At 49.2% G+C, this 11,069-nt stretch overlaps 1 protein-coding gene across 2 annotated transcripts; it reads left to right on the top strand.

The window, feature by feature from the left end:
* Window positions 1-6,408, top strand: LOC310668723 (granzyme-like protein 1). Of its 2 annotated transcripts, none has more exons than XM_083422076.1 (5): window positions 1-721; window positions 1,498-1,654; window positions 1,937-2,039; window positions 3,244-3,495; window positions 4,980-6,408. In XM_083422076.1, exons 1-5 carry the CDS (start codon window positions 661-663, stop codon window positions 5,115-5,117), a joined length of 711 nt encoding a protein of 236 aa, XP_083278202.1. In that variant the 5' UTR covers window positions 1-660; the 3' UTR covers window positions 5,118-6,408. The 2 variants fall into 2 exon arrangements, with proteins under 2 accessions (XP_083278202.1, XP_083278201.1); XM_083422075.1 differs by having other exon boundaries at window positions 5-721; window positions 1,937-2,072.
* The last annotated feature ends 4,661 nt before the right edge of the window (window positions 6,409-11,069 follow it).

Below are 11,069 nucleotides of genomic sequence, written 5' to 3'. Positions count from 1 at the left end.
AAGGTCATGGGTCATAGGTTTGGCCTTCCCCAGATCGTTGAACACCAACTCCCATCAGCAAAGCTCTGCCATTTTTCTTTTCTTTATTAGATTTATATGCCATTATTCATGAAAAGATCTCAGGGTGGTTCACAAGATAAAAATACAAAATAAAACCACAAATAAGTAATTAAAACAAAAACAGTAGCAACCCTGTCCCTCCAAAGAACACATTTCAAAGGCTTTACAATATTAACCTCCCTGGGGAGAGCATTCCACAAGTGGGGAGCCACTGCAGAAAAGGCCCTGTTCTCATGTTGCCACCCTCCTGACCTCTCATGGAATAGGCACACAAAGAAGGGCCTCAGAAGATGAACACAGAGTCCAGGACGGTTTATATGGGGTGAGGTGGTCCTTGAGGTATTGTGGTCCTGAGCAGTTTCTGGGTTCTCTCGGTTTCATATTTTTCCAGTCTCCTTATCTGAACCCACCAGCACTATCAGATTGCCGTTTTCGCAAGGTTTTACCACATGGCCGCCATCTCAGCTGAGATCCATCTATCAGATCTCAGGTCTAGACTGTGGCTTCCTGCAGGTGGTGGAGTCCAGTGGATGGGGGGTGATAAAAGCCGGGGGACGGAGGGACTGGGCAGCTGAGTGCCAGGCAACCTCAAGCATCAAGATGATGTGGAGACTCCACCAGCCTCTTCTCCTGCTCCTGTCCTTCTCGTTGGCCCAAACAGGTGAGTGCAACCCCCACCCCACCCCCGCTCATTTCGAGCACCCTTGGGGCCAAGCCCACCTCATTCCGTCTGGTGCTTAGGTCACCAAGGCAGCAGCACCAGAGGCAGGTGACAGCAGCGAGGGCAGAAACTGAGCTCACCTGTCTTGGCTCCTGGAGACGTCTGACCCAGAGTCCTGCTCTTGGTCTCTGATGAATCCACCCTCTCACTTATCCAGGCTTTATCCCAAGCCGACTGGCTTTACAGCGCTCCCCCCCCCCCACACACAAAAAGAGTAGACAAATGACGCTTGGTTCACCAGCTAACCAGGATTCCCACCCATCTCTCTGTCGGTCTTCCAGACTTTGTTCCAAGCTCCTGGCTTCACAGGGCATCCAAAACAAAAGGGACGGACAAATGAATAGAGATATGTCAATGGCTCGTTAAGAGGGGGAAATGGAGCCTCCCTCTTCAGGACCAGAATACCTGATGAAACCCAAACCTGGGGGCGAACAATAGGGGAAGACCGCGGGCAATGCTCATGACTTTGAGATTAAGAGTCTGAGCCAGGAGGGCGAGGGAACAGAGAGGTGCAGTCAGACAATGCAGGCAGCTTCCATGTTCCTATTTATTTCCCCTTCATCGACTTCCTCACTGGCAACACAGATTGTAATGGGCTGTAAGCCCGATGGGACGGTGGCCTTTTGCTGCCCCCCTGACGCTGCATATGTGGGGGACACCCTAGAACTTCCAGCAAGGAGCTGCAGGAGCTGATTTCTGCAATACGATTCTTGCAGATCCATTGCGGAGTCAGATTGTTGGGGGGCACGAAGCCAAGCCCCACTCCAGACCCTACATGGCTGCCTTGAAGGACATCGCAGGCAATTTCATCTGTGGCGGATTCCTCGTGACGCCCCAGTGGGTCATGACGGCTGCACACTGCAAAGAATACCGGTAAGTATCACAAACCCCTCCCTGGTTTTTAGGACGGGTGATGAACATTATAGAATTGTAGAGCTGTAGCCCAACCCCCTGCAATGCAGGAATCTTCTGCAAAACATGAGATCGAGAGTCTCATGCTCCACCGACTGAGCTATCCCAGCCCAGCTGAGTCCGGGGTGAAGCTGGAAGGGCCAAGGTGTGGAGTCTGGTCTTTTGCCCAGGGGCTGGGAGGGGACTGATGCCTGGGAGCTCTGACCCTGACGGATGCAACCCTAACTGACGCTTGGCTCCCAGTATTTCTAGAGTCGTCTTGGGTGCCCATGATATCTACGCTTCAGAGGACTCTCAGCAAGAGATCAGAGTTGCAGCTTCTCACCCACATCCAGAATATAATGAGGTCACGTACTCAAACGACATCTTTCTGCTTAAGGTAGCCTGGTCCACGAAATCTCTCACTCTATCAGCTGACAGAGGTCAGGGATCCTTAAGGCAGAAGCAGCCAAATGGTTCCTTCCATCCCCTACACGCACCATAATGAGCTAGAAAATGGACAGTTTACTCAGGACAAAACCCTGTCCCCAGATACCCTGAAATTTATCTGCTTTTTAGAAGATGGTTTTTAATTGTTTTTAGGATTTTTAATTGTATTGTTTTAGTACTGACAAATTTGCTGCCCCAGGCTCTTCGGGAGAAAGGTGTAGGTTACAAATTGAATTAATTACCATTACATCACGGGGAACCTAAAACCCACCAGGAGCGATACCTCAATGCCTTCCTCATGCGCGGCACCAGAAAGATTTTGAGTGTCACATGGCAGGACAAAGAAAGATGTGCTCTCCCAGGCACACATTCCCAGCATGTTTGCACTCCTCCTTCAGCAACATCTATGCTGGCTTCGTCATGTCCATGTGACATGAAGGCTGGCACCATCAACCCCGCCATGTGGAAATCCCTTGCAGACGGCCGCAGTGCCTGGAGACAGACCACCAGGTGGTGCATCCCTAGCAGTGGCCAGAGGAGGAATGACCGCTGGGAGGAGCACAGAGAGAAGAAACGCCCTGGCGCATCTGCAGCAGCAGCAGAACTGGACGTCTTCATCTGCCCTGGCTGCAATGAAACATGTCTTTCGTGCATCAGTCTCTACAGCCGCAGCAGGCGCTGCAACCTCCCAACGAGGCTCACTCCATTGTCTTTCGAGACGGACAGAGACCAACAACTTGCTTACTTAATTAACCCAGCGGCAGGCGCTCTGAGGCTAAGCAGCTTCAAAATTTAGAGAGGACGGTTTCAGAGAATGATTTCATGGAGGGCAGCAGTGAAATCTTCCAGACCTTGTAACCATTACTCCCCTCTTTTCTACCCATGCATTATTCTCAGGGTTTTTATGGCACCCCCAAAGCTAAATTACGGGTGCGGGGGGGGGAGGGCGGGGGCCTCCATTGCATTAACAGGACTCGTTGCACTGACTCCTGCTAGGGCAACCATTTAGTTTTCTCCAAGCCATTGATCACTAATATTATTATTAGAGTCATATTCTAGAGGGCTTCCTGTCGCAATGCTAAGGTGCTCATCTCTTCCTCACCTCCCTCTCCTTTCCCCAGCTAGATTCCGAGGCTGCTCTGAATAAAGACGTCGCTCTCCTGCCCTTGCCAGAATCCAGCAGCGACATCCCCGGTGGGACGCCCTGCAGCGTGGCAGGCTGGGGCACGATTGAAGGCGGCCAATACCCAGGGAAACTCTATGAGGCCACCGTCACCCTCCAAGACCGTAAGAAGTGCCGGGAGTTCATGCCAGATATGGATGATGGAATGATCTGCGCAGGTGACAACGGGCAACCTCAGGATGCCTCCCCGGTGAGGATTGGCAGAAACAGCAGGTGATGGGATCAGAAGTGGGGAGCCTGGGCACCTGAGTCAGGCCATTGGGTCCATCCTGCTCAGGCTTTCCCAGATCTATCAGAAACTGGGATGGAAAGGATCCCGAGGGTCATCTAGTCCAACCCCCCGCAGCGCAAGGAACTCAACCAGATCCTACATGACAGATGGCCACCCAGCCATCTAGGATTCTAGCCCTCGTGGTTCTGGTTAAGGGGCTGACTTAAATAGAAACTGAAATCGCTCAGTATTGTCTACTGACTGGCAGGGTTTTCGACTGGAGTGTTTCCTAGTCATAGCTGGAGATTCTGGGGATGGGGCATGAGACGGGTGGAGAACCCTGTGCTGGAGCAGAGCAAGGAAAGGGGATAATTCTGCAGTCCAGCAAGGTGGACATGGGCAGACACTTAGACTTGGCCTGACCAGCCCAGTGGCTCTGGATCCTGTATGCCAGGCATGGCCAAACTTGGCTCTCCAGATGTTTTGGGACTACAATTCACACCACCCTGACCAATGGCCCTGTTAGCGAGGGATGAAGGGAGTTGTAGTCCCAAAACATCTGGAAGGCCAAGTTTGGCCATTCCTGCTGTACGCCAATCCACATATGAGGTTGTCAAAGGCTGCTGTTCATTTCTGTGCCGCAAGGGGGCTGAGAATGTGGAGGTGTTGCAGCTATTTGGGGTTGTATCTAAGTCCTGCTCAAAGTAGACCAATTGAAATTAATGTTCATCATGTCTATTGACTTCTATTGGAGTAGCAACTCTAGGTCTGGTTCACATTTTAAACGTAAACTGAGCTTTATTTGCCCTTCCCAAACTCAAACCAGAACCGAAATTGAGCTACTCTTTGAAGCTTATTTGATAGTGGCCCAAAGTACACTTTCAAAGAATGGTGCACATTCAGCAGAAACCACCCGTGGGAATGCATATACTTGTAAAATTAATGTACAAAAATGCATTACATTATAGGGACCAAAAAATTTATCTTAAGAGAAACTTGCACAAGAATCCCCCCTCAGCTCCCTGGGAAACCTTGCTGGCTTGTCACTAACTCAGCCTGGCCTCCCTCACAAGGGTGCGGGGCTTGTTTGTTCTTTGGATAACAGGGAGAGGAAAGGAGGAGGCCACCTCGAGCTCCTTGGAGAAGGCGGCCAATAAATGCAATCAATATTTATTTTGGGTAGACTCAAAGAGACTGCAAAGTGATCCAGGAAAAGCGGCAAATCACATTTTCTACTGGAATAATTAGAAAGCAAAGTTGACAGATCCCGATCTCCCCTCAGCCAGGAAGCCTGCTCGGTCTCTGTCCTGGTTCAAGACCCAGATTCCCCCCAGGGTGGATCCCGATCTTCCCTCAGCCAGGAAGCCTGCTAGGTCTCTGTCCTGGTTCAAGACCCAGATTCCCCCCAGGGTGGATCCCGATCTTCCCTCAGCGGTGATCTCTGCTCTCTCTCCCTCCTGCAGGGGGATTCGGGTGGCCCCTTGGTGTGTGACGGCCTGGCACTAGGAATTGTCTCCTTTGGCGACTCCTCCTCTCCTCCAGGAATTTACACTCGTGTCACCCACTACCTTTCCTGGATCAAGGAAGTCATGGAATTGTGAAGAGAAGAAGCAACAGCAGCGGCATCATTGCTTCTTCTTTTTCAAACGCTTCTGCTTCCTCTCTTGCCTGCTAGGCTTGCATTCTGCAAAGAGACCCCTCAAGGGCTGCAAAGGAATATGATACAGCTACCAGATGTTTAGTACAGGATTGTGTTTTCACAAGTGCCTGCAGTGGCTCCCACCCCCTTCAAGAAAATCCCTCAGCCTCCTCCCGTATTCTTCCCACCCTTATTTCCCATCATACCTCTTCCGGTGACCTTTGCTGTTCCACTTCTCCCATCCTCAGGTGCCCAGAGGTCTTTCCTCTCCCTTAAAACTATTCTGCCCCTTCTCCCTCCCTAATCTGGAAAAATGGGCCTTGTGATTCTGCTCCCTTCTCCCTCCAGCAGTTTCCTGTAAGTGGCAATCTTCATATCAAGAGCCATCTTTGCATTCGGCAGGTCTTGGTACTTGGGCAGATGGGGAGCCATTTCTCCCTCTCAGAGCTCCATAGATCTCCAGCTCCCTCAAGTGCCTTGTCCCATCCTCGCTTGCTTCCCCTCGTGCATGGATGGGGACCTGTGGCCCACAGAAGGCTGTTGAACTGGAACTCGCATCATCCCTGGCTTTTGGTCATGTTGGCTAGGGCTGAGGGGAGGTGGAGTCCAGCAACATCTGGATGGCCAAAAGGTTGCCCACGCCTCACCTTAGATGATTCCACTCCCTCCCTCCCTACTTTCTCTTGCTTAAGCCTGGAGATCTGACGCAGAGCCCCATAAATCTGCCATCTGAGCCTTGCACTCCAGGACAGGTTCGTGTTAAGCCACTCAAGGTTGTGAACTGTGGGACTTTGTTGTCTCATTCAGTTGAGGCGGTGGGGTGTGTAATTTTATTTCAGCCCTAGAAAATTTCCTGGATGCATTTGCTCAGCCCCCAAAAGACCTTCCTCACCTCTAGGATCCCTAGGCACTTCTACAAAAGACCTTGGCACCCACAACATCTTAAAATGGGAGTTCATAGTTACCATTTCACACACCAAGCCACTTAAGGGTACGTGGGATGTATTGTAGAAATTTAATTCAGCTAAGATGTAAATGTAAACTTCTCTGAATTTTGCCGCATAGGTCTCCAGCCAAGTAATTGTGCACAAGTGACGTGTGTCTGTTAATGCATGTAATAGTGAAAACAAACATACCAAACTGCATTATTTTAGGGGAAATTGCTTTGCCAGTATGTGCATATTTTGCAAATTTGCATGTGGAATATATCATGAGCAACTTGAATTAAAATGCTGAACATTTGCCATGTCACATATTACTGCTTCATACTGCATGTGTTGCCTAGATGGGGCCTCGATCTGGATCCAACCCTATGCTTATTAACCTTCTTAGAGGTGATAGGACCCACTTAAACTCTCTGTCGGGAATGGGGGAGAGTCAGTTTGCTAACCCCACCTACTTCAAGCTTCCCAGAACAAACAAGAATTAACAAAATTGTCCATCTCTACTGAGAATCTGCTGGCACCCAAACATGAGATAGAAGGCACCCCCAGAGACATCCAGTAGTCCAACCCTCTGCAATGCAGGAATCTCAATGAAATCATCCATGACAGATGGCCGTCCAAGCTCTGCTTAGAAACTTCCAGCGAAGGAGAGTCCACCACCTCTTGTGGGAGTCTGTAAAACACACAAATATCTATCTATCTATCTGAAGGCAACAGAGATCTTTTCATGAGTTACTTGTCAAAATATTGCAAGAAAGATAATGAGAACTTGCAGATAAATGTTTGCAAGTATCAAGTGCCCCAATCAGTACATTTCCACTGGTACAGATTTCAAACCCATTAACTGCTGTGTGAAAGCCACTTTGGGTCTTTCTCTTCTGTGTGGCAAGAGATTATCAGTTGCGGCGGGGGGGGGGGGGGGTTAGGGGTAAGGGACCTGTGCCAAATTGATGCAGCCTTACAGTTAGGGCTTGACAGGACTCTGGAGGACTCGCTAACAAGATTCAACCGGCCCCATCAACTGCTTTGAGGGGTCGATTCTGTTGCTAGTTGCTTCGAAATGCAACAGTCAATTCTATGTACAGTACAATATCAGAATCTACCTTCCCTCCAGAAACTGACCTGGGACTCCTAGAGGTTTCCTCATTCACCTTTACTGAAATAAAGCTTTGGTGAGCGCGAGCTCCGCCGAGCCCAGCGGGGGAGTCGCTTGTGCAGCTGAGCCAATCAATTGAGAAAGTTCGCGCTCAGGGCTTTGCAGCCACAGCGACACACCTCAGGCTTCGCGCGCCCTCGGTGCAGGGTCGCTGGAGAGCGGGGCAGAGAGAGGCGAGGCCCGGAGGGAATATGGCAGGGTGAGCAGAGTGACCCGTGTTAAGCATGCCCTCCGGTGCCCCCGAGCCAGCGCCCCAGATTCCTTTACAGTTACGAAGTACTTGCCCTCCGGCCTTCAGGTTTGCGCTTCGTTTGAGGTGACAACATTCCAACAAAATGAGGCAGCTAGAATTCTGCAAAGACCTCCACATTTGAGTCAGAAGCCTTTTTCAACCCAAGGACTCCATTCCATAATGAACAGCTTTCCAGGGGCCAGAAGATTAGCAGAAGAAAAGGGGGGAAGAAGATTCAGGGACAACACGACTGCTGCCGCCAGCACTACCAACGGAGAGGAATCGGGGGTCCCCGGGGCGTCTATCAAAAGAGCCAAAACGCCCCCCCACGACCTTGATTGAGCCGGAAAGGGACCCGACTACCCCCCCCAACAGCCGAGAGGAGCTCCAGAATCAGGACAGTGGAGGCAACGCAGAGAGGGAGAAGAGGGGGGGAAGAAGAAGGAAAAGAAAGGGGGGAAAAAAGGAACCCCAACTTTACCGCTGCTGCCCCATCTCTGCCGAAGGGAAACAAGAGGAGAGGTGAGCACTCAAGGCAAAAGAGGCTCTGAAAAAACACGTGGCTGAGCCGGCAAGGAAAGCCGCATAACAAAGGAAGAAGCTACCCCCTTCTCTTTTCCCTTTTTTTTTAAAAAAAAATAAATCCTCTTTTTAACCCCTTCCTCCCCCTCTCCCTTTTTAAAATAACAATAATAATAATCTTTTTTTTTTATTCCCCCCCATATACCTACTTTTACCATTCTTCTTTTTAAAAGAGGGGCCACTGCTGCTGTAGCCACCCTTTATTCGAATTTTTATTTTTATTTCTACCTTTCCTACACACTATTTAAAGACACACTTTTCCACACACACACACACCCTCAATTTAAACCCCACTTTACTTTTGCCTCAAACTCCCCTCTCAAGAATTAAAATGGCAGTACCCAGAAAACAGCTCTAAACCACCACAGGCTGTTTCCTGGGACTGCCACTTCGCCCCAGACTTTCCACTCTCTTTTAAATTACTATTTTATTTTATTTTATAATAAATAAATAAAAGGCTTCCTCTATCTATCTATCTATCTATATAGAAAGACGACCCCCCCTTTCCCCCCCTTCCTTTACCTTTAACTCTCATTCTTATCTTTTACCCGTACATTTTGAATTACTTTTTTACAAACAAAGAATAATAACAATAATTAGGGGGAAATATTGTGTGTGGTTTTCTTTGTGTTTTATTTTTTATTTTATTTTTTTAAAACTAACAAAAACCACACAATTAGTATTATTATTTTTTCCCCTTTCTTACTCTTTTTAAAGCCCTTTACTCTCTATTTGTTGGCTTGCTCTTGAGGGGGGAACCTCTCACCCCCCAGCTACAACCACCACTCTCCTTTAAAACAAAAATTTCCTCCATACCACAGCTATTGCTATTGATACTCTCCCCCTCAACTCCCCCCCTTTTTGTTTTCCTCTCCCTTTTTGCCCTCCTCCCTTTCTTTCTCTCTTCACCCCTCCTTATTTTTTTTTATTTTTATTTTTATTTTATTTTATTTTTGCTTCCTATTATTCACCTCTTACTTTCCATCCCCCAATTTTGTTTTCAATCCCTTTTATCTTTTAAAACCAACCCCCCTTTTTTACCCTGTTTGCCAGTTTGTCTTAGGGGGGGAGCCCTTTCTCCCCACCCCCTCTTTTAAAATAAGACCTTCCCCCATACCATCGCCACAGCTCACCCTCCCTCCCTCCCCTCTCTCCCCCTCTCTCTTCTTCTCCTTCTTTTCCCCACCCTTCCCCCTCCTCCTCTCCTTCTCTCTCCCTCCTCCCTCTCACTTTTTTCAACGCTCTTTTTGTCTCTCTCTTTTACTCCAATCTCCCCCCCCCCCGCCTCTCCCCTTCTTCTCCCTTTCTTCCTCCTCCCTCCTTTTCCCTCCACCCTTTACATATAGCCTACTTGTCTGTCTCTGTTTCTGTGCGCACCCCCAACCCCAACTTCCACCTCAACTGGACCCCAGTACCCCTTTTGGGCACATACAACCCCCTCCTAAACACATACTTCCCCTGGCCCCACCCCACTAATCTCTTGCACCTCTACCCGCTAACCCCCCCCCTTTATACGACCTGTCTGTCTGTTAGCCTACCCATCTCTGCTTACCTACCCCCCCCCCCCCCGCTTTGGCGGCACCGCTGAGGCAACTATAGAAATCCTAGAGAAGTTCTTAAAACACAGGCCAGAAGTGACACAAATGTCCACCTAATCAAACGCTCTGCGAAAGCCACCAGCCAGCAAAGCCTGATCAGCTCAGCAACCCAACAATACCCAGGAACCACCACTGCCACAACTCCTAACCACCACACGCCCTACCCCAAGGGGACGCCAAGCCAACCTCAAACCAAAACCATCAGGGAGACTGAGGTGACACCAACCAGGAAGATGGCAAACAATGCTAAGACGGTAACTCCCCTTCAAGATGATGAGCACCCAATAACGAAACGAGATCTGAGGGAAATGGAAGCAAGATTAGAAGCACGATTAGAAGAAACACTGAAGGCCACAATGGCTCCCATACAGGTACTAATCAACAATCTAACCTCCAAAGTGGAAGCTCTAGAGAACAAGAACCAAATGCAAGAAAGAATAATAGAGCAATACCGGGAGGAGAACGCACGCGTGAACAAGAAACTGGACGAACTGGTAAACCAAATGGAAGCAGAACACAGAGAGATGAAAATTAAGCAAGCCGACCTTGAAGATCGTAATCGACGTTCTAACATCCGTTTCCGAAACTTTCCTGAAAAAACAGAGGAGAAAAGCCCAGCAGACCTAATTATACACTGGCTGAAAAACACAATCCCAAACCTGAAACTTGAGGCAGATGACTTGGAGAGGGCTCACAGAGCCCTGAAACCTATGCCAAAACCCAGCGCCCCCCCAAGAGACATCATTGTATGCTTCACACGCTACAAAAAGAAGGAAGAGGTATGGAACAGCCTCAAAAACTCAACCAACCTTCGATATGGAGAAACCCCCATTCTGGCCTTACAGGACTTATCTCAGGATACCCTAAACCGGAGGAAAAGCCTGCGCCCATGCACCCAGCGTCTCCAACAAGCAGGGATCAAATACCGATGGGGCTTCCCCTTCCGCCTCATTGTAACAACCAATACAACACAACACATGGCTAGCAACATACCTGAGGCCCTGCAACTACTAAAGAACCTTGAACTCGACCTCCCACCGGAATGGCAACCAACAAACCCACCAAGTGACAGCCCCAATCACGAGGAAACAACAGCAAGCAACTGGACAACGGTACAGAAGAAAAAGAAACAACAGAAGCGGCACAACAGTGTAAACCAATACAGAGAAGCATCACGCTCAGAACCGTCCCGCCGGCCATACGACACAAGAAACCAGACCAAGATCAACCAAACCAATTCATCGCAGACGGACAACCCTACAACAACAACCCCAGCTGAATGAAGCAACCAAGAAAAAAAACCACAAACTGAAGGACTGGTGATTCCCCCCCCCTTTCCCCCCTCCCCCCCCAAAACATAGATTTAGTTAACACCATCAACACCCCCCCCAGCCCCGCACCC

Source organism: Podarcis tiliguerta, assembly GCF_965153285.1.
Source record: "Podarcis tiliguerta genome assembly, chromosome: 18".
NCBI classification, from domain to species: domain Eukaryota; kingdom Metazoa; phylum Chordata; class Lepidosauria; order Squamata; family Lacertidae; genus Podarcis; species Podarcis tiliguerta.
Note: the sequence above shows the minus strand (reverse complement) of the source record. Positions and strands in the feature narration are given on the sequence as shown.